Source organism: Colias philodice, chromosome 19, assembly GCF_061535455.1.
Source record: "Colias philodice isolate Cphi_HAF_F1 chromosome 19, ilColPhil1 Martin Lab GWU primary, whole genome shotgun sequence".
NCBI lineage: Eukaryota > Metazoa > Arthropoda > Insecta > Lepidoptera > Pieridae > Colias > Colias philodice.
The window spans coordinates 10,661,079-10,686,212 of record NC_143104.1 but is presented as its reverse complement, the minus strand read 5'-3'; the positions used below and the strand labels follow the sequence as shown (position 1 = coordinate 10,686,212).

At 33.5% G+C, this 25,134-nt stretch overlaps 2 protein-coding genes and 1 long non-coding RNA gene across 3 annotated transcripts in view; 1 reads left to right on the top strand and 2 right to left on the bottom strand.

Moving 5' to 3' along the window:
- LOC149480183 (fibrillin-1-like) overlaps positions 1-5,924 on the bottom strand; it is a 62,644-nt gene extending 56,720 nt beyond the window's left edge. The window contains exon 1 of the mRNA XM_089707145.1: positions 5,798-5,924. Within this exon, the coding sequence (XP_089563271.1) occupies positions 5,798-5,800 (3 nt within the window). The 5' untranslated portion in view covers positions 5,801-5,924. The remainder of the gene's footprint in view (positions 1-5,797) is intronic.
- Positions 1-25,134, top strand: part of LOC149480175 (uncharacterized) — a 204,404-nt gene that overhangs the window by 71,339 nt on the left and 107,931 nt on the right. The window lies entirely within an intron of this gene.
- Positions 18,140-25,107, bottom strand: Pbp49 (proximal sequence element A Pbp49). The gene is made up of 6 exons (XM_089707352.1): positions 24,518-25,107; positions 24,152-24,365; positions 23,398-23,502; positions 22,510-22,662; positions 19,749-19,934; positions 18,140-18,971 (listed from the first exon to the last, which is right to left on the bottom strand). The coding sequence occupies exons 1-6, from the start codon at positions 24,913-24,915 to the stop codon at positions 18,651-18,653; spliced, it is 1,377 nt and encodes a 458-aa protein (XP_089563478.1). The 5' UTR covers positions 24,916-25,107; the 3' UTR covers positions 18,140-18,650.

Below are 25,134 nucleotides of genomic sequence, written 5' to 3'. Positions count from 1 at the left end.
TAGCACTCGAAGCATGTCCACTGAACTAATATTTGTATTGACAGGTGAAATAAATGACATGTGAATCTTGCTGAATACCAGCTAAGTAGTGTCGGATTACATTTGGACACATATTTGAGCTCAATCATCGACTTGTTTGAAGCTGATATTATACAACTGTCATTACAGAATTTATTCACATGGGTTACACACAAAAAATGGGAACAACTTGTAATCAACATTGCTATAAAATGATTATTTAAATTGTCATCTCCGTAACAAGTGCGGTTTAGCAAATATCACATGTTCCTCGCGATGTTTACCCTAACCCATACATGTAGTGCCTACCTTATCTACAGTAGGCAAAATACTAACAAAGGACCATAATCCACCTAGGTACATAAGATAATTTAAATCAAAGAAACTAATCGGCACCCTTGCCCCCATACACATAAACAGACAACAATGCTAGACTGGCAGCCCGCCGCAGCCCGCAGCCCGCCGCCCGCCGCAATCCAAGCACACGCGGGATAACGGAATCCATACAATATTAGATATCATAACAGCGATGATAGAAGCCATTGATAGCGAGTAGGAAGTGCAAGCGGTTGTGTTTCAGTGATCAAAGGCCTACTTAGCGTGATTTGAGATGCACGCGAACGTGGCGCTACCCGCTCGAAACTTGTGGATGTGCTCATTAATTATGATTAATGACTAGGAAGAATAATTAATGATATATATTTATCTTTTACTGCAAAGTATTCAAAAGTTTTAATATGTTTTTATGTATCTTTTACTGCAAGTTAAATATAGTCATAAAAATGCAGTATAAATTTCCCCGTTAAAATTATGTATTTGCACAACCATTTTCCTAAAAATAATATAAAGAAAGTTCTGAAAAATATAAGCATCTTTATAAATGTAAAATTAGACACCAATCTTTAAGTACCGGCTAAAAATAGCGCTCTGTCTCGTTGATTAAAGATGTGAACGGCATAAATCTTGCAATGAGCATATCCACGCAAAGCTTTCGTCACAACACGAGCTTTCGTTATGAAGTGCTTTGTTTATTGGTATGTGGCGTATCAACGAGTTCCATTCGGACTTCGGTGCGCTTCTATCGGCTAACAACTTGCATTTAATTGTATGTTTCCCGCTTTATAATATTACAAGGTACGCGAATGAAGTCGCCATATTGGATTTATGATTATGTTGTAATTGATTTAGTGTTATATCTCGTTGGCTGTATCATCTTCATTATTTTAATTAGTGATTATGGGTTCATAGGACAGAACCTGTTCTGGCCGTTTGTTATATGGTGTTTGGTTGCAGCGAGGTTATTATTGGATAACGACGTGTTAGTAAATGTAATCTGTACAAATAGATAAAATTTAAGTTCTGTTTTGTATGTCAAAATAACATTGAAGAGATGCATATATATCTGAGTACCTAAAAAATCGTCTGTATATATTATGATTGCCAATTTGTATAGGTACAGTTTGGGTTCAGTCTATTTTCGAGGAAGCTGGAGGCGCAAGAAAATTATATATACGATACAAATATATATTGTATCACCTACAATTTAATAAAAACACAAAAATAAAAGCACATTATTTCGATCAAATGTATTGAGTGGCGAAGCAATCAAATTATTTCATTAATTTGATAAATTCAAATCGAGTTGCACAGTGAAAAGTGCATCTTATCTAATCTATATTACCTTGAGAATTACAATAACATTTAAAAATATTTTGCACAAATCATGTGTTATCTGAGACTCTGATGATATGTGCTTAAAATTTTATGTTTTAAGAGGAAACTTATTATTACCAGCGAAGACCTACTTATTAATTAAAAACGAAACTTAGAAAAAAATGTGGTATTTGTATACAATATTAATTAAATTATAATAAGTAATCTATATATATAAAAATGAAACCCGTTTTCCTTGGTCACGGCATCACGCGTGAACGGGTGGACCGGACTTTTTTTACTATATTCCTTGAAGTACGAGGATGGTTCTTACTTCTTATGTAGAGCGGCGAAGCCGGGGCGGACCGCTAGTTATATAATAGATATGTTTCATGGTATCCTCTGAAGAGACTTAGAGATTAGAAAAGAATAGAGTCATAAATTATTTGAACCAAAAACCTGATTTATAATCAAAACCTAAAAATGAAAAAGAGGATAAGCATGTTATATTATTCGGAATCTTAACAAACTAAAACTGGGCAACAGAACACTGGAATTTATGTTCAACAATATAGAGCAGAACCTCTGCAGATCAGAAGATAATGCTCTGAGCATAGTACTGCTGTTTAAGTACTCAAAATTATTTGCTCTAGTCATCCAAGTCATCCATATTTTAATGAATTGTCTGCAAAATATATTCGTCACTTTCACATAAATAATTTGGATGGAAATACACTATGCGATTTAGACGCGAAACTTTAAGGCTTAATAGACAGACCCTACGAAGAAAAAAAAAGATTTTTACTAGCTTTCCCCACGCGGCTTCGCCCGCTTTGTAAAAAACTTTACAAATTGTATACTAAAACCTTCCTCAAGAACCACTCTATCTAATAAAAAACTCCATCAACATCTGTTGCGTTATTTTAAAGATCAGCATACAGACACACAGACGGCGGAAAGAGACTTTGTTTTATACTATGTAGTGATATGTTTTGATTAGAACCTGTCCAACTACCAAGTTAAATAACTAAAACAGGCAAGCAAATTAGTTAACACTTACATAACGATACACATACAAACGCAAATAGAGGAGGAATGTGGAGGACGTGAAATAGTAACGTTGATGATCGAACAAACAACGATAGCACAATTATCTTCCATGTTTGCCTTGCTACACCGAGGAGCTTTAACGAGCACACGCCGGGCAAATACGAACTAAATTTGTGATAAAATTTCGTATATAACTACTGAAAAATAAAACTTGCTACATCAAGACTTAATATTTCTGGATAAACTCCCGAAAACAATCGTCAATTGATGGAAACAAAAGTAAATTCCATTTACGAAGGCTACCTGAAAAACTTGTCACACTCAAGTTTCATGATAAATCACCTGACAAAGTAGCTTCGAAGTAATAAAATTAAAACTGCTTTTTAACCATCAATTCTTGTGGTATTGTACACCCGACACACTAACGCAATAGCAATTTTGTCCCAACACTTTATATCACTGTGACAATAGACCCAATGACACTGTTAACTTGTAATTCATAACGACTCCAACTTTAACACCTGAAAACTTCAACACAATCGAAACTAAGCCTTACAATCATGATGTAAACCTCAATTCTGATGTCCGAGCTACAGGTTGTTAGATCCTTTTATGGATACGAAAAGCAATAAAATCATGCATACAATAGTGAATTATCTTCGGAAAGGTGTAGGGCCAATGACAACATCTCTGTTAATGTTAATAATAATGTAAATATTTAGTGTTAGAATGTAGAGCTTGCGAAGCAATGGAAATATGTCAAAGTCCAGTTCTTGCTGGAAGTATACTGATTACTGATAATTTCGTACAGTATTTTATTTTCATTCTCGCGGTTGATATAAAGGTTACAGAAGATTGGGGGATCTGGAACCTCAATGTACCACCTAATATGTAAATTATGTAATGCAAATCGAGGTTTTGATTGTCTCGTGTTACACTCGTTTATTTAGATAAACGAAGGAGATAAAAGTCATTATTATTTTTAAGTACCTATAAACCAGGTTGATCTAACATTTAAATCACATCTGATTCATTAAATTTTCATTAAGGAAACTTTAAATGAATTAAAGGACGGAAAGTTTTTACAATATTCACTATGTATTAAATACAGATCATGTCATCTCTACTTTAGCACATTTTTATGGTCTAGAATCTACACTATTTGATAGGATAAGGAAGTTTGGATAAAATCTTTAAGTTAGCAACATGTTCTTTAGAATCCGAGAGATACATTCGGAATTATTCAGAGTTATAAATCTACGATGCTCCAGCAAGGCTTCAGTGAAACAGTGGAGCTTTGCAGTGGAATCTGGACGTGATAATTACATGAATCATTTAGATAATGAACATCACACGCTAATACAGGAAGCTGATAGACAAATTGAATAATTGTTACAGCAGATATAACGGTATCGGATTAAATATTATAATTTATATGTATGATTCAACTATGTACCTAATTGTTAATAATTCTCCTGAAAGTGACTTTTTTGTAACCAAGTATGAAGCTACACGTTTTATAAGGTATTTAATTTGGATATATTGAATGTTAAGGATCGGTCTTTAACAACCGTACAGTCCTATAAGAAAAACCGTTTTCGCTCGCTTCGCTTATATATGCTAAGCAAGTCGTTATCTATCTGTCTATTAACAATACAAATTATTACTAATAGGTGAAGATCGTAAAATATCCAGAGTATTTTTCTAAAGTCACAAAGTTGGTGAAAATTAATAATTCCATGCATGAAAACTCTATTCTCTTATTACAGAAATAAATATGAATTGATTTATGCATATGTAGGTATGTGAATTTTCAAACATTATCATATTTTGTTGCAACCGTTTAAATAATAGCAAATTTGATATTCTCTCGACTTTATGTAGATGCGTCGTTAGCCAAAATTGGATCACACTAAAAAAGTTAAAATAGACCCATTCAACGACTTTTTTGGATTTCGCAAATGTTTGCGACGATCTTATAAAATATTCTGTTTCAACAATAGCTTTTTTTACATCGCTGCTTTAAATTAAAAGGCACCTTCAAAGAAAAGAAGATTTAAATTTAAATTCTAATGCCTTATTGTTGTTAACTATGATTACAATTTATTTTGCAATAATAGTCAAGTACACACATGAGAAATGATAATTCTTATAACCTTTAACATTGTCTATAAGTGTTTGCATAATATAGAGTCAGTAAGTAATAAGTACTTACTAGACTCTAGATATAAAAGCTTTTCTTTAACTTAAAACGTGCTGAAATTTTCAGCCACAAAGGACAAAGTACCTTTAAATTAAATGATATAAGATGAAAATTCCCACACAACTGAATTTAGCGGACGCGATACGTACGATTGCGCAAAACATTAGCCTTCTGCTGTTCCTACTGATAACATGACAAACCAGACATAACCCTGGCCCTATTTACTGAGGATGTACCACTAATTATTGTTATATATTTGCTAAAATATTCCAAACTTTGCGCTCTACCACAGACTCTACCCTCTACAATCAAGTAACGATATTTTTCTGCCGTCGATTATGTAGAGACAAAACACGTAATAGCACTTGTAGCAGTTATCATCGTCAATTAATTTAAATATAGGAATTCTATATGCTTGTAAATTTAGTGTTCTTCACAGCTCGAAAATAATTGATTGTAAAAAAATATTTATATGAAAACAACCTCACACATAGATAGAGTCGAGGTATGAAAAACAGGGCTCTAATAAATTAACTTGTACAATATTGTTTGATTTTAACAAATATTGTTATTTGAAGTGTGTGTAAAGATAATTTGCGAAAGCTGTCTGAGATAAGAGCAAATAGTTAACTTGTCGTTTACGCTCGCGTCATAAGTTCACACTTTGCTTTTGTTTGATTTGATTGCCTATTAGATAAAAACCTACTCTTATAAGATTATTAAGAAAATTCTAACATGGACGAAATAAATTTCAAAACTGCTTAATTTGTCAAGTTTGACAAAATATTATAACCACACAATAAATTTAAAATTTTTAAATTTAACACATTGCAATACAAGAAAAGTCCAAAAAATTAAATAAACACAAATTACCATGCCACTCCGTTGTTCTGTTGATCCGGGTATAAATTCTTAGTGCACGAAAACAGAGGGTAGGCCGCGTTAGAACGCGGAGGTAACGCGAGGCGAGCGTCTACGACCGCGACTCGCTCTCGACTGGCAGAAATTGCGAGCTTTATCAATGGAATGGGCAAACAGCGCGCGCGCACGTATGTACCCAACCACTTAGATCTTGGGCTTCCGTTACGCTATTACAGTTTTACCTAATGTTTGTTTATTGCGACCGATCTCGATCGATGATGCATTTGTTTTCTTGATAAGTTAGATTAAGTTGATTGATGATATGGGTCAAGTAAAACAGGTTTTGGGAGTAACTTCTATAAACTCTACTGATATGTTTTAGCTATTGGAACATAGAGCAATACTTATGTTTGCTCTACAAATCAACATAGAGCAAATTTTAAATAAATTTATCCATTATTATTTGACTGCAAGTTGGTATGTAGAGTTATCGCAGCCTCAACGTCTGCAAAAAATAAAATAAATAATGATAATTGAGCAAATAGAGAAGTTCACTAACTATTTAATCATTTAATAACATCTTTTGATACTACTTCTGATAAATTAATATTACACTTTCCACTCACTCTATTTTTTTGTACTTTCTCTACCCTTTGCTTATATAATTACCTTAACATATATAAAAATACTAGAACAAGTTATTGGATTCACGTCCTTGCAATAAAAGGAAACCAATAGTGTTTAATGATAAGTAAAAATCAAGTTATCCAAGTTATGAAATTCCTGTAATCGAATATTAATTTAAATAAATAAAACCCCTTAAATACCTGTCAAAAATAGTGAGAGATATTAGGTACTAGTATAAAGTGCAATGTACATATTCTATAGTAATTATTACTTAATTTCAAAATATTCTGAACTTTTGTTGTCAAGATACTCCATACACAGTAGACGACACTTGTATATGATAATCATATTTTCTAATAAAGTTCCCAAATCCTGTAATATCATGTACTTTAAAATGCCTGAATAATATTTCAAGTAGTGACGCATTCACTTAGGAGAGTTCCCCTATAAAAATCAACAGAATAATAAACGTTACCTACCTAACAAATTTAACTCATAATATAGCTAAATATTAGTGGAAATTTTAATTGTAGTGAAAAAATATTATAATGATACAAAAATTTTACATCTAATTAAAAATAATTCGACACAATTTGGTATTTTATTCAAAGTAATATCGTTAAACAACCGCGATAAACCTACTATTTGTATACCACATAGCTGATATGTTCGAGCCAGTTATTCACAAAATAAATATCGTAAAAATTCTTGTTTTGCAAAATTTTGATAACAGATGCACATGTACCAATGTAAATTCATGACGACCCTGAAACAGCCTTCTCATGATGTGCGAATGACGTCAACGTCTTGAACTATTTGTTTCAGTTTTGGGCATAGATTAAACTGTGGGCAGATAATTGTAATTAACCAATTATAAATTGATATATTGCCGACAAATCTCCGTGATTTGAGATTGATTTATGTGTTTAGTTTAAACACAGGAAGAATATATTTCATCCTATAGGTATTATAGGTGTAGTTTGATATTGTGGGACAAATATTGTGTCATTGTGTATGAAATGCACCGTGTATGGAATACAACAAAGTAGTTTCTTTTGTAAAATCTTGACGAGCTATTGCTAGATTATTATAATCATGAAACGCAATACAGAAGACGTCACTAGATGAAAGGAACAGGACAATTAACATGTATGTGCACTGTACAGTGGAAACTAAACATATTTTTGTTATAATTGGTAATTTTCTCCAATCCTCCGATAAAAAGAATACGCAATAAAAGCTTTTTGTGAGCTTGTCACGTCTAAATGCTTTAAGGACCGAATGGATTTATTCCAGATTAAAATATTCAATTATTATTTATTACATTTTCCCATAGGAGCATTCGTCACATATTTCGACTACACAGCTAAAAATTGCAATATTCTGAAAAAAAAAAAATATCTAAGTCCCTCTTCTATTGAAATAACTCGTATCTGTTTGCGTGGCCCGTTTCAGACGTAAAAACATTCCAGACAAAGTTAATTTGGTTTTTATAGTTTTAATATAGGTGAATTTGGGAATGTAATAATTTTTAACCATATAGAGCCAGTATAAAAGATCGCCTAGAGGAAAAATTTAAAAGCAAGAATGTTAACTAATGCCAGCCAAAATTGTAAGACTCTATCTAATATAGTGACAACTGTTTCATAATTAAAGCATTCGTATTATTTTAATAGCTATTCTTACAATTTGACCCACATTATTGTTATTGACGATTCGTCTCACGGACACCTGAACAGGTGTGTATTATAATTTTTTATTAATAAAAGGCGTATAGAAAACGGTTAAATAATAATTAACCAATACATTTCTCTGCTTATAACCGTTCCTGACACTAAAAAAAAGTATTAAGTAATTGTTAAAAACGTTAAAAAAGTTTTTGTAGAGACAATGATTTATTAATCTAAACGTTTGAAATTCAAGATAATATTTCCTTCATATGTATATGTTACAAAGCCAAGTAATATTGTTTGTGTACTTAGTCCACAGCTGTATTACAGCCATGGGAAATCCATGAATTTAATATTAGCATCAGAAACAAATATTGTGCCACGTTATTACTTATTTTCTCTAATTACGGCTTTTAAAAATTATGTTTTCAAGTCTAATAAAATTAAAATAAATAAGTAGTATCTACTTATTATTGTCATATTATGACATAAAGGCTTATTTAAATAAAGCAAATGCAGCAGCAAATGTTTCGAGAGGAATTTAAAAAATATTATTAATTTGGCCCATGATTTGGCCTTGATTTGGCCTAATCAGAAATCTCATAAGTCATAATAATATGAAAATAAGAAGTAGATACTACTTATTTATTTTAATTTTATTAGACTTAAAAACATAATTTTTAAATGCCGTTATAATGTCATTTGCTGACAACGTGCAAAAATCGTCTGCATACCATTTGATTGAATTGAATAAGCCTTTATGATACAAAGTCAATTATTTCAAGACATAAAAATATTATATTTATGTATTTCGTTTGGGAAACTGAGCAATATAGAGTGTTGTAAAATACATATATAACGTTGCGGGGTTTGATTTTGATTGAAGCTCTTCAAAGTCCATAGATGATACGTTCATATTTTTCGTATTTATACACAAGTTAGCACTCATTACTCTGATTACGTAGAACGCTAAGAATTCGCACCTCTGGGATTACTAGACAATGCGAGATAAGATTACGATCTGTTGCCATGCGAGATCCTTTTGGCACACTTTGCGTTCGAACATCGAACTCAGCGTCAACGCACCAAAACACATTCCTCTGTTTCAAGTTACCGACTGTAAACATCCCGTGATACGTGGGGATTAGAGAGATACGATGCCATTTAAATAAGAATTTGAATAAATAAACAATTGTTTTAATATTTAACTTTATCCCAAACGGAGCTTTGTATGTAAATATCAAACGTATGTGCCGCCGTTTTCCCGCGAGCTACGTCCACACTGACCGAGCTTCAGCCTGCAAGAAATTGCTTCGCGAGGCTGCTCGCTCTGTAGAGATCTGCTTTTTGAATTTTTTTCATTACAAAAAAGTTCATAATATAACAACAATTAGTTCAATAAGACGATAAACCTCTAAATTAAATATATAAGTAGGTAAGTAACTAAATAAATAAACTAGCGAATATATTGTATGAATTTCCATTACCTTCCCATACCTAAATTGGGTCTCTGTATTTCGTGTAAAATATGATTCTCGAATGTTCTACATCTTTCCATGAGATCACAACTGGAGCAATCGTATAATTTTCAAGATTTTCATTTCGAAATGCTATTTATGGTGATTCGGCGGCGCTATATCAACATTATCACACAGGCTGTTTGCGAGAGATATCTAATCTCTGTTTGCCACAGCCTCCTTCCAACGTGACCCAATTAGTTGAAGCTATCGTAGTGTTATAGAAAACTATGTTAATTGTTACTATTAAAAGATTTATTACTCGGAAAATCTGCCCAAAACGCGAACAATAGTGCCGTTGATCGATGGCGTTCGTCATCATCGAATAGTTCGTCTAAAAATATGAATTTCAGTCACTAGTTTGATACGTAGTCCGTAGATAAAAAATTATAAAATGTATTTCATTTTCAGAGTGAGATTTATTATTGGCATACCATGTAACTAAACGAATAACTAAAAAGCTCCGAATGTTTTCGTTAGGGTAGATATTTTGTCTTGGATCTTTATTTCCTGATATCTAAACATTACCAGCAGAATTTCACAATGAATTTGTGATAGCACAAAATAAGCAGAAATTGTACCAGTTGTATTTAAGGCCCCATAACTATCTTTATCCTTAAGAATATTGAACAGGCTATGTATTACATAAACAAGGAATACCTTAACTAGAGATGGTTAAAAGGCATCCAAGGTTTCAGATAAGCCAATCGGCGTTACGATCCGCATTATACAATTGCAAGATAGGCTCAATTGGATTAATTATCTATCTGATATGAATATTCGATTGCGTAATCCAGACTTTATTGATAATGCCGTATAACCAATTTTATAGCATACTTTCTTGTCTTATAACAGTTTAAATTGTTATACATATTAAAATGTGCATTCTTTATCTCCTTGGTGCATTATAGATTATAATATTTTTAGGTTGTTTGCATGTTTGCCCATGTGACACAACGCTCTTGTATTTTAAACTACTTCATTTAAATGTAGGTTACATTGGACTCACAACAACATAATTTGAGGCTATTAGATGGAATCAATGTTGGGTACAATTAACGGATAGAGAATGTGCAATAACTTAGATATGTTATAAAATGACGGCACATACTGGCAAAAGGACTAGGTATATCTGAATGAATGAGACCATAGAGCTCTATGGTTGATTGCTTCATATTAGTCAGTAGTAGTTCAGTATTCTCTCAAATCTCATTCCAGGATTAAGCAACTAGCAAAATAAAACTATATCTATCATGATCCCTTTTGTGAATAAATCTCTATCTTCAAATTACCGGCAAATAAGCTCGTAATGGAGCAGATTTCAATTTTGGTTCCTCTCTTTCCACTATACGTACCAACCTAAACGGCCAGGTATAACAATTGGTCATCTTATCACAAATATTATACCTACATACCTCCCTAACATATTTTATAACACTGTAAACCAGTAATTATGTAATTGAAATAATCCCACCATGATATAATATTGACACAACGCACGTGTACGTTCGTTCGGCGTGATGAGATCACCGCCGCACTGGTTTGCTTGTAACAGTTTGTACAATTTATTATTAAAAATTTTTATCTATTGTTCTATTTAATAAAAGTTTTCAGGATATTAAGAAGAATGAGAAATTACGCGAATTTAGAATTAGATAGTAGATAATATCTATTTACGGGTACGTACCTAATTAGAAACTCTTCTTCTCGCAAGTTCCGTGGATTAAAGAAAAATCCAAAATTATAAATCCAGTATACTTCAAATATTAACTCAACGTTAACCATGTTCACCTTCTTAGCGAAATGCGATAAGGATAATAAAATTTTATGAAACTCTAGTTTTTGCGTCAAAAACAACCGAATTGGGTCACATTCTTCTAGCACACACACAATACATATATGTATATTAACAAGTCAAAAAAAATATCATCATAGACATCCTGTACTGTAAAAAAGCGTGGTATTCCTATAAAGTCCACTTCGATAGTCTCTACAAAATGTAATATTAACATTTTTGTATATGTAGTATATCATCGAACCATCCAACCAACCAATCATCATCGACATCGGTTATCGAACCCTTGTATTTTAGTGTCTCGTAAAGATTAATGGAAAAGAAGTGCCCCGAAAGAACGACTTCAATATTCTTTAATTTTGATACAAGAAAGTGCAGAAAATCTGTATAGAACATAGTAACTATCCGGAGATAGTCTTAGTAGGATACGAAATCTAATTTGTTAAAAGCTGTTTACTGCCAAATTCTCTAGTCGAACATCTATTTGAAAATTCGGTAATATATCTCTAACGGAACGAAATTTCCTTTCTATGTTTATAGATCAATTTATCCCCATCATAGAAGCCAAATCGTCTCAGAAATTAGAATCGCATTTAAACTCTGATTGAGTTTAATTTAAACTGAATTTCTGTACGCTTGTTAACCCGGTCACAAGTGTTTCTGGGTCTCCCCAGTTTTCTTGCGATGATGAAACTGCAGATAACAGATACAAACATGCAGATACCTACTGTTGTGATGTTTTCAGGGATATTTGCTAGAGTATGTAACACAACATGTGAACGAAATACCTTCTCACGTTATGAAAGTTTCATAATACGCACCTAAACAAAGCTTTTAATAACGATTATAGATAAAGTAAACAAGACTTTATTTCCTTCATCTTAAAGTTCCATCTACTTCAGTAATCAGTTGAATGAGTAAAATAGTTTAAATGGGTAGTTAATTGCTTCAATAATTCTGAACAAAATAGCAAATCGAATTTACTGAATAAAAAATGCTACTGGGACTCGTTTTTGCCATTTAGCTATGAAATTCAAACAAGACATAAAAGCAACGCGTCCTAGTTCATGACCATCACAGAGATTTGTCCTAAATTCAATGAATTGCTTGCATAAAAGCTTTACACAGTATGAAGATGTTTAATGGTATGGAATTACAAATTTATTGCCTTACCTAATTTTGATAAATCATTAAATTGAAACTGAGAGATCTACTCTTCTTCTCTACTTCTTTTAGAATCACTTTTGTAAAACATTAAAGTAATAAGGACCTTTAAGGTACCTAATCTTATACAGGGTGTCCCAAAAAGTAGTGATGAACGAAAGCTGGGAGGTAGAGGACCAAGAGGGCTATCCGAATCACCCCCATGTGTGTTATGCGATTTTTCGTATTTTCGGAGTTATTACATTTTTTTCAATTTTTCATCTATCGCCGAGTACGGTGAGGTTTTTATTTATGGTGACGTGAATTATTGCGCTAGATGCTTGATTTTTTTTGTATGCTAAGCTGAAACATAGGCCAATTCAGTATGGTAACATTTACTATCGTTAGATCTTCGAATGGAATAAAAAAAATAATTAAATGCCAAGAAAGATAAAATTACCCAGTATGTTCATAACTTCAAGGGCCCATAAAAAATAAAATCACATAAAAAAGGTTTTCCATTTGGCTTTTAAAAACTTGCTCTATCGATCAGGTAGCTACGCTAAAAATTTCATTTTATTATTCTGAAGGCTTCAATCGAAAAATTGAAATCTAAATGTGGTAAGTGGAAATTTTTATTAACATGATGATCATTAAAACCAATAAATAGGTGTTAAATTACCAGATTTTTTTTAAAATAGCCCCGCTGTTGCTCAATGCAAGTGCGACATCACCGTAAAAAGTTGTCTTTTTAATGTCTGAATGCTCTTTTATCATTTTTAATGGTTTCTTCTGCAACTATGAATTTCCGGGTTATTTCGTCCAAATTGTGGCATTCTCTCAAGTGGCCAAGGTCTTTTTAGTATCCCCATTAAAACAAATCAATGGGGTTTAGGTCGAGGGACCGTGGAGGCCAGGCTTTAAAGCAGGCATCACCGGCGCATGCGCAGGCTGCAACGACCAATCCATCTTTCAGAGTATTTTTGCCCTTTAGCCTGGCCTCCACGGTCTCCGGACATAAACCCTATTGAATTTTTTCCGTGGGAATACTACAAAGACGAGAGACTGCCACAATTTGGACGAAATAACCCGGAAATTCATAGTTGCAGAAGAAACCATTAAAAATGATAAAAGAGCATTCAGACATTAAAAAGACAACTTTTTACGGTGATGTCGCACTTGCATTGAGCAACAGCGGGGCTATTTTAAAAAAAATCTGGTAATTTAACACCTATTTATTGGTTTTAATGATCATCATGTTAATAAAAATTTTCCACTTACCACATTTAGATTTCAATTTTTCGATTGAAGCCTTCAGAATAATAAAATGAAATTTTTAGGGTAGCTACCTGATCGATAGAGCAAGTTTTTAAAAGCCAAATGGAAAACCTTTTTTATGTGATTTTATTTTTTATGGGCCCTTGAAGTTATGAACATACTGGGTAATTTTATCTTTCTTGGCATTTAATTCTTTTTTTTATTCTATTCGAAGATCTAACGATAGTAAATGTTACCATACTGAATTGGCCTATCTTTCAGCTTAGCACACAAAAAAAATCAAGCATCTAGCGCAATAATTCACGTCACCATAAATAAAAATCTCATCGTACTCGGCGATAGATGAAAAATTGAAAAAAATGTAATAACTCCGAAAATACGAAAAATCGCATAACACACATGGGGGGGATTCGGATAGCCCTCTAAGTCCTCTACCTCCCAGCTTCAGTATATCACTACTTTTTGGGACACCCTGTATATAAAAATGAATCGCAAAATGTATTGGTAAGCGCGTAACTCGAGAACGGCTGAACCGATTTCGATAATTCTTTTTTTATTATATTCCTTGAAGTACGAGGATGGTTCTTATCCTAGAGAAAACGTAAACATGTACCACGGGCGAAGCCGGGGCGGACCGCTAGTATTCTATAGAATACGTTTGGAAAGTAGTTTCTGCATGGGAGAAACGTATTTAGTCCACATCAAGTACAATAAACAGTATTATAATATGTAGTATGAACAACTAGCCTCTCTAGTCAATCTTTCCTTCTATGCAAGGTTGCTATGTAACATTTATGTCAAACTTTATAATACCGTAAGTAATCGTAAAGATACTACCTATTTAAAAGACCACAACATTTTCATTAACAACTAGCGGTCCTAGGCTCCGGCTTCTCCCGTGGTATCTACATATTTACGTTTTCTCTCCCAGTAGCCACCCTGCCTACAATTTCTACTACTTATTTCAATATTCCCAGTAACTATGCTACATTGTTCCTGCTTATACCAAGCGTCCACAAAACCTATCCTACATTGTCCTATACTCCATAACAACAACACTATCCCACGTGCCCTGCGGCCATCACGTGGCGGATGCAACGCCCCCACGGAAGACCACCTGTGCCACATGTAATTCCACAATTGACACTATTTCTAGCGGTTGCATGCTTTCATCATACAACATAGTGGATCAAGGTACTGGGTAAACAGATTTACGATTGGCACGTGGGTTCTTTTAAATACCGTATGATGTCAGGTGGAAACAGGCAAATTGTATTAATCAGTATAGTATTATATTGAGACAAGGCTATGCACAATACCCATGTCTCAACAGGGTCTTATAAGTATATTAGCCAAATAAAAATAAGTAACAGGAGTAGTATGGATTGTTTGGTTTATCATTAAAAATAATTGAAATAAATATGACAAACAGGAAACCTAACCTAACTAGTTACGAATGCAGAAAAGTACTAGGCCAAGATGAAACTACCATGGAGAAATTTCACCAAAATCCGCCTTCGACACGCCTTCAAAATAACACGCGCCTACAAATATGCAGCGACTGTAAGACTCAAATTCTTTGCCCCACTACAAGTCCTTACAGATGCACTAATAATGTCATCCCGGTGCACTGTTTATGGCTAATGATCGTGTGTACAATCAGCACAATGAGACGCGACACGCGATCCCGTTCGTTTATCTTACATATTTCCACGTTGTTTTTTCTATTGTTAGAGGAATGTTAATAATGCTTTTGTTTTGATTTGCTTAATGCTTTCAAATAGGCCTATAAGCCTTAAGTATCGAGTTCCTCTTGAAGAAATAGCTACTAGAAGTTCTGCCTCTGCCAAGATCTTCTGATTTGAATCTATGCTCAAGCATAGCATAAACGTAATAAGTTATCATATGTAAATCATTTGGACAAAAGGAAGCTTCTGATTCTGATACATTCTGTCACGAAGACCAAACTTTCCGGGACTCAAAATTTGTATTAGGAGAGTTTGTGATAACGTAAAGTCGCGGGCGAAGAGCCAATGTAAAGTACATTTTTTTAACAAATATAATATCCATAAATGATATTAAATATCTAGTTAGTATTTTTATTTAGGATAGTTACTTTATTTTAACTTTAAGCTTTTCTTACTACTTACGTTACTTACAACTATTTTTTGCATACTGGTGAGTGGTCATATATTATGACTTCTTCTCTTCCATTTCACTCTGCATACCATTCGTCATGGCGGTCAGCGACTTAAGCAGCAAAAAATATCTAAGAAAATGAGGTGACTATGAGCTTTGCATGTTGCTGACACTTTCAGTAAAAAAATTGGTAAACGAAAATTTTACAAAAAAAAAGGTTGTCTGTAAAGTCAGTTTACTGACGATAGTTGAACGTAAAAATGTCAGCTTCTTTGTCGCTCGTTCCGCGCTCTCGCTTGCACTTCAAGACTTACATGGAACGCCTCAGAGCGAGGTAACGCCGCATGAGTCATGTTTTTTCGTGCGTGCAGCCGGCTCTATCGAATTATAAGACGTTGTCACGTCAAAAAAACATCGCAGACGAGTTTTTTTTCGTAACGAGCCAATCTTTCTTGGTGCAGTGTAGAGGATCAGCAACATTAAATTCTCATTAGCTTTTAATCCGTATCCTAGATCAATAAATCTTGACCTATATTCAGAAGTGTTACGATTGTTATCATAGGATATTGTAGTCTTATGACAGACTAGCGTGTTGCCCCGGCTCCGCCCGAGTAACCCGGATAAAAACAATATATAGCCTTAGGATTATTGTAGTTATAGGATGATGAAAAACTGTTTCAAATAGGTTCAGTAATTTCCGAACGAAGTCAGTTTCCTCCTCATGATAATAATGTAGACACTACAGGAAACTTTAGGTGGGAATGAGTAGTCATTATTTGTTGATATTATTTTTTCACCAAAAAAACTTACCTGTCAGTACAAAAAGTTCACTTACTAGATAGTTATTTCATCCATACCTTTTTGAACTTAATGAATAAAATAATTAAATCACATAATGCTACTAGATATCTTACATTCTATTTCATTTCAAAATGGCACAAAAGTATAAGAGAGAAATAAAACTAAAATTTAAATGGTAATGGTACTGCATCTATTTAATAATTTTACAATGCTAATATGCTTTCAGTAATCAAAATACAGGTATATTTACAATGTTGCTACAATAATTTTACAACAGTTCATAAGGTGCTGTTCATGCAGAACTCAATATCAAATACATAATATTTAATAACAAAATGAAAAAGGATCACAACTCACTACCTGTCCGAGTATACTGTTACATACTGTCAAAGAAAAACCATACTTATTATTGTTCTAAAATTTTGCATTTATGGACAATACATAAAAAGAGCGTGTGGGCCGAGCACACGTGTCAGAAGTGAAACTTCTTTGGCAAGATTCAAAGAAACCAAAATCGTCGCCTTAATGACGTGACGGTATTGCCATTACGCGATTTTGAAATTTTACTCTCAACTCACCTATTTAAGTTTCACTTCAAAACATTAATATTATCAATAATAGCTAACTAAACATTCTATGTATTTCATACTGCAACTACATAAAAAAATAATGGACACTACTGAAAGCTACTACACACACCAACCTCTTTGACAAATCCTTAAGATACATTGCACCCTTCCATATTTCATTTTTGATTCTTCCAAGTGAAGAATTGTCTTAACACAGCCACTTTTTAACCTAAAGAATTATATTCAGTATAAAATTTGAGATCACATCCAGTATAAAGTTTTATTGTGTATTTTTTATTTTTTTAACGACTAGCTGTGCTCCGCGGTTTCACCCGCATTGCTCCGCTCCTATTGGTCTTAGCGTGATTATACAGGGTGTCCCACTGTTGGTATACTAAGCTCAAAATAGGTTATAGTTTTGCATACGCTGAGTACGTAAAAAATACTTAAAAAATTCCAGACGCATTTTTTTTTCAAATAGATGAAATCTTAAAACTCTATGTGTATACCCATAACAAGCAACCCGCCCAGCTTTGCCACCAGCACGTGGGCTATCGTTTAAGATTATGTTTTCATAGACAAAATGCTCACATTAGAGAAGCGTTTTAAGCCGGCTGCGCGAAGCCAGAGAAGAAAACATGGATTTTCAGGAAAAATTTAGCTAAAAATTTTTGACGTAATTTTGTTGTTTAAGTATTTTTTTCATGATCACTGTATGCAAACCTATAAGTCCCTTCGCGCTTAGTATACCAATAGTGTGACACCCTGTATATACCCTATAGCCTTCCTCGATAAATAAGCTATCTAACTCTAACACCGAAAGAATTTTTCAAATCGGACCAGTAGTTCCTGAGATTACCGCGTTCAAACAAACAAACAATTTTTTCAGCTTTATAATATTAGTATAGATTTTATATTAATATTCCATACATCATTATGCGTCACTATTTAACTGAACTGAATTTGAAAGTAACAAAATTAAGGGTATCTATAATATTATTCATGGGTTTGTCGAATATTAACTTGATATTAACATTTGGTTTAACAATATGCAAAATAAATTAAAGTCTGAAAAAAATACCTAAGTCTTTTAGTTATTTGTTTAAAATGTTACCAATATTAACGCTTTAACTTATATGTAAATACTACTTCAACTATTTAATAGAAAAAGTCCCGTTTAAAATAATATAAAAAAATAATATATACCTCATACGCAAGCTAAAATAGCATTAATGTCATGGGTCACAAGGTGCATTTCAGATAATATTCAGTATTGTTCTACAAGAATAATTTACGTTTTTTATATTCAAGTACTATCTTTTCGTATCATCCAAATGGCTTCAGCGAGTTGATTTCATTGCCTCTATACAAATATGCTTTGAAATCGCATATTTTCTGTCCATCCTTGTATAAATAGAACTTGAAGCAGGTTTCACAGAAGAATGTAGGATCGAAGGGGACTCTATCGCACCCTGTGACGATCCATTTGCTGCCAAATTCTCCACAAGTTGTGCAATATATGGAGTGGTTCTGTGTGGTCTGCGTGTGGAACGGGTAGAGGCTGATCTTGAGCGGGTCGGTAGCGTGCATTAGACGGACTTCGGAAAATGTGAATAAGTGCTCACAGTTGCCCTGGTGGGAGTACACCTGGAAATGATTAACAAAAAGTGTTAACTGTAAGTCAGTGAATCGGGAATAAATCTGTCTATCTCCGCGTCATAATTTTACAAAAAACTGAAATGTAATTTAACATTACTTCTTCTGTGACGTCACAACCTCACTCATCTCCTTGTACGTTATGCGATCCTGGTAGAATGCAAAGCCCTAACAATACTTACATGACGTCATCACATGTACTAACTAGGATAGTAGAAATTCGCAGAAGATTAAGTGACGTCATGATTAACAGAAGCGAATGACGTCATCACATGTACTAGGATAGCAGAAATTTGCAGAAGTATAAGTGACGTCATATTTTCCCGCCAACTTCTGTGACGTCACAACTTCAATCATTTCCTTGTACGTTATGTGATCCTGGTAGAATGCAAAGCCCTAACAATACTTATACGACGTCATCGCGTGTACTAGGATAGTCATGATTAACAGAAGCGAATGACGTCATTTTTTCCCGCCAACTTCTGATGTAAAAACATAAATATGTACAGAAGTACATATTTGATCACCATGCGTTAAATAGAGTTTATCGAAGAGCACATTATTATCATGTTTTCTGTATTTTTGAATATGTGAACTAAATGTGTGTTCAAAGCAAAAAGCAAAGCACCCCCACCTCCGGATGCCCCATCTTCACAGCAATGTCCTGCAGCCGCGTGCTGGCCATCGCATCTGGCGTCCGTGATGTCACATTTCTGTATTTTTGCGTGTGTGTGTGTTAACTAAATGTGTGTTAAACAAATCACCCACCTCTGGGTGCCCCATCTTGACCGCGATGTCCTGCAGCCTTGTGCTGGCCATGTCCCGCTTGGGGAAGGCCCCGAGGCCGCGCGCCGCCGCCCAGTCGCGCACGGCCCGCGACCGGTCCGCGCAGCCCGAGCGCGCGTCCACGTAGAACACGTTGTTTATGAATAGGAACCCGGATGGGAACAGCTCCTGCGCGTGCGAACATGGTTAAAACACAGACTATTTAACCGGCTCCAAAAATAAGAAGTAAATTCGAATGCTGTTTTTAACACTTGAGCTGCTCAATTGCTACTTTTAAATTTAATCCAGATGATTAGTAATATTGCAGTGAATAATAATATACAGAAACATTCTCCGGAACTTGTGGAACACATATTGTGCCTTAAAATCATACATAAATGTAAACTTAATTAATTTTAACTACATCGTTATTTAAAGACGTTTTTGTATAAAAATTATTGTGTATAAATTTTATAATAATATATTTCGTATTTAAATTATATTTAAAATTTATAGGAATAATGCAGTAATACAATACATATAATAAAATTCTAGAAAAGTGGTGTCTGTACAATGAAAATATGTAAAAAAAAATTAGCAGGGGTTATTACTAAATCGATCCCAAACCCAAAACTGTTGTTAAAAAAATTTTTGTCTGTTTGTCTGTTTGTCGGTTTGTCTGTTTGTCTGTATGTTTGAACACGCTAATCTCAGAAACGGCTTATCCGATTTAGATGCGGTTTTCACTAATATATTGTGGTAAGCTTCATTTAACATTTAGTGTTTATTTCATGTCAATCGGTTCATAAATAAAAAAGTTATGACCATTTAAGTAATCACAGCGAACATTTGCTAAGTCATTCTATACATGAATTACTTTATTACGTAAATTATACGCTAAAGTTATTCCTTGACATGTCCAGATGATCATATCGAAAGTCCCCAAACGTGGGGGGGGTGGTTATGCTGAGGGGGTAGTAGGGGGGTCAAAGGACCTTTATTTAGATTTTTGCTCATAAGTCTAAAACCTGCACAAATAGCATTATGGTTACTTCTAGGTAAATTTTCTATATAAAAGGTCTTTGAAATTATGTCGTAGGTATTATATTTTTAACCCCCGACGCAAAAAGAGGGGTGTTATGACCGCTATGTGTGTATTGCGTGTCTGTCTGTGCCACCGTAGCTCGCTAACGGGTAATACGAATTAGATGCGTTTTTTTGTTACATTAGTTGTTTATTATATTATATAGGGGTGAAAAAAACGCATGTTAGTTGTTAATGTAGGTTATACCCAAGTGATATATCAAATGAAAATAGACGACATGTTTACAATTAGTCAAATTTTATCAAAATCGGTTCATCCATTTATTTGATATAGGGGTAAAAGTGGGAATAAATAAATGAATTTTATCAAATATACTCAAGTGACGTATCTAATGAAAGACATGACGTGTAAAGTACAATAAGACATATTTTATCAAAATCGGTTCATCAATTTATTTGATATAGGGGTTAAAGTGGGAATAAATAAATGAATTTTATCAAATATACTCAAGTGACGTATCTAATGAAAGACATGACGTGTAAAGTACAATAAGACATAATATTTTATCAAAATTGGTTCATCCATTTATTGGATATAATATGTAGGTATAAAAGTGGGAATAAAAGTTGTCGAATATACCCAAGTGGCATATCAAATGAAAGGGCATGACCTGACGTGAGAAGTATAATGAGGCATATTTAATCAAAATCGGTTCATCCAATAATTATATGTAGGGCAAAAGTGGGAATGAGAAAAACGAATGCTGTCTGTTATACCCAAGTGATATATCAAATGAAAAAAGACGACCTGTCAGAAACAATTAAGTAGTCCAATGTTATCAAAATCGGTTCATCCATTTATTTGATATAGGGGTAAAAGTGGGAATAAATAAATAAATTTTATCAAATATACTCAAGTGACTTATCTAATGAAAGAAAAGTGGGAATAAATAAATAAATTTTATCAAATATACTCAAGTGACTTATCTAATGAAAGACATGACGTGTAAAGTACAATAAGACATATTTAATCAAAATCGGTTCATCCATTTATTGATTTATAGCGGTAAAAGTGGGAATGAATAATCAAATGTGGTCAAATAATATAATCAAGCGGCATATCAAATGACGTGTGAATTACAATTAGTCATGTTTTATCAAAATTGGTTCATCTGTTTATTACATATAGGGCACCTTAGGGGTGATAGTGGGGATAAATAATCCAAATGGAGTACCAAACGAAAGGATATGACATGTACATAATATATAGGTATGATTAGACATGGTTTAGATCAAAATCGGTTCTGCCATTTACTAGGGGTGAAAGGGAAAAGTTGAAAGTCTGTGAAAGTAGAAGGAATATGGGAGCGGGAGAATAGCCACATCCTGGAAATTTTGAACTCTTCTGTACCTAAGTTTTATAGCTCAGTTTAGTAATAAATTTTACTAACAGTTCTTTTGTGTTATTATTTATTTTATTTCTTAACTTTATAATAATGTGTAAGTATTTATAATTTAGTTGTATATGATAGTACGTGTTTCAAGACGTGTTTACTCAATAATTGTGTGTTAAGTAGTAACTACTATGCAGTCACTATTCCACGCGGACGAAGTCGCGGGCACAGCTAGTGCAGTAATATATTTTGAAAATAAAACATTTATTTTCAAAATTTTATATCAAATTAAAAACTAATGTATAACTAACTAACAATGTTCTCACCTTAGCAGTAGTACTGGGCAAGTCGTCGAGCCTATCCGATACATCGACGCTCGTGCTCACATCGTTGAGGCAGACAATGCGATCCCGCAGCACCGTGAGTGACTGTCTACCGAGTAGCACTATGTCATTACTCAGTATTGAGTGTCGTGTGTTCTGAAATAGTAGAAACGTAATTTGATTTCTTTTCTTAATTAAATCTTTAGCACAAAACTTAAAAAAAATTTAAAAGAATCATTCTTCACACACAGAAGTGATCAGATAGTAAATGATTAATTGATTTCAGTTATTTGCAAAAAAGGACCAAATTCCTACTTAATGCCTTAATAATCACTAGCTTACTGCCCGCGGCTTCGCCCGCTTTGTCTAAAACCTAATAATAAATTATATACTAAAGCCTTCCTCTTGAGTCACTCTATCTATTACAAAAAACCGCATCAAAATCCGTTGCGTAGTTTTAAAGATTTAAGCATACATAGGGACATAGGGACAGAAAAGGCGACTTTGTTTTATACTATGTAGTGATTCATCCTACTACTATTATAAAGGCGAAAGTTTGTAAGTATGGATGTATGGATGTTTGTTACTCTTTCACGTAAAAACTACTGAATGGATTACAATGAAATTTAGCACACATATAGAAAGTAACTTGGATTAACACATAGGGTAGGTTTTATCCCAGAAATCCCACGGGAACGGGAACTATGCAGGTTTTCCTTTGAAAACGCGGGCGAAGCCGCGGGCGGAAATCTAGTGTACTATAAATTGATTAAAAAGCTTGATCTATTTTTGTGGTGTGTGAATTGCCATTAAAGTTTTGCCAGATTAAATACCTTCAAGTAAATCTATAGATACCAATTTTTATACCAAACAATAAAAATGTATTCTTACCGTTCTCTCTCTAGCAGAGTGGCGAAAAGGCCTGTATACTCTGACACGAAACAGCAAATCCTGACCAGGTTGCAGTGGCTCCCCAATTGTTACTGTTATGTCATTCTGAAAAGTAACACACATATATGTAGTATGTAAAAAAAACACTATATTTATTCCTGTTAGGAATTATTTAATAAATGCTAGCTAATTTTTACAAGATTTTAAATAATAATATAATGAGATTAAACCATACTTTATTACATAAAAGATATAATTTTATGTTTTTAAAAGCAAAAGGCGGCCTTATCACTCAATATCACTACCAAGCAACCCATAAAGTAAAAGAAAGATATTAATAAAAATGTGGGTGATCAAAAACAAGGCAATTAAAAATAAAGAAAAGTAAAATATGCAATATTATAAAGGGGGCACTGAAAAACAGGGCTGCCAATGTTCCTGGATGTTGCAGCATATGCTGAGCTGCCTCCTTTTTGTCAGGGTCGTATGACACACCTTAATAAATGTAGTTATAATTCTATTTTTTTTTGTACGTGTTTTTCATGTTATTAATTTAAGTATTTGCTTCTTTTATTGTAACTATTTCTTATTGCGGTGTTTTCTTATTTAACTTGTACGGTTTTATGTTTTATGTCTATGTATGTGTGTGTGTTGTGCTGTCTCTGATAAATAAATGTTTCTTTCTTTCTTTCTTTCTTTCTTTCAATAATGTATGGTATATGCACTTCTGCAATCTAGACATAAGCTTACTCACTTCCTTTGACTGGGGCAAGAGACGCACTCTTCTATATTTAAGATGTTGCGAGTACAAGTTATTTACATCTTTGGACTTTCTTAATTTAAGCTTTTTGGCAATATTAAGGTCGCTGCCAACATCAGTCTCTTCAAATTCTTTAACTGGACAAGAATTTGTACCTGGCAAAGATGTAGACATTTTCATTTCTAATCCTGTTTCTAAATGACTTGGGCTGCAAAAGAAAAATTGAAATATGTTGTAGATTATACATTTTAATATTTCAAGGTATATAAGTAGAATAAAATTAATTACAGTTAAAAATCTTAGTGAACTTCTTTTTTAACTAAATACTTACTACTACAATATAAATAAATAAAAACATACTTGCAAAAGTCAACCAGCTTTTCATAATCATCATCACTCACTTCCGCTCCAACAAAATCTCTCAATCTTTGTTCTACAACATCATAAACATCATCTTTAGTTTTAGGCCTGTCATTGATTGGGAATGATGCAAACATATCTGGTAACTTTGTGAAAATCATGGGTGGTGTGACAAGAGGGGCGGTCACTTTATACCACTTTGGACCCACATCAGGAACATACAGGTCAGATTGTGAGGGTTTCTCGCTATCTATAACATTGTCAGGCTGTAATGACTCTTCCGCTTCTTCTGCACTCTGAGAGGACATTGTATCTTCATCACTTTTTACGGTAGTTCCTGTTTTTTCGGTTTTAGTTTTGACTTTAATCTGATCACTAGGATCCCCTGTTCCCTCCATCTTTTTACTAATATGTATTAAAATTTTATACAATCAATAAGTTATTGTGACCGTAATATTATTATAATTTTTGGTGACTACCAATAACTATTTTTATATTCATCTCTATTTATCTTGAAAAATATACAAATTTGAATAACTATAATATAAACTTGAAACTTCTACACTTCTACCTGCAAACTTGCTCTGTGCCTGCAAAGTCAAAAATCAAAATCCAAA

Coding starts and splice junctions, on each gene's coding strand:
- Pbp49 (XM_089707352.1), bottom strand. CDS start 24,915: ATGGAGGGAACAGGGGATCCTAGTGATCAGATTAAAGTCAAAACTAAA. Junction 24,366..24,517: donor AAGCTGGTTGACTTTTGCAA/GTATGTTTTTAT, acceptor TTTCTTTTGCAG/CCCAAGTCATTTAGAAACAG. Junction 22,663..23,397: donor ACTCTGCTAGAGAGAGAACG/GTAAGAATACAT, acceptor CTACTATTTCAG/AACACACGACACTCAATACT.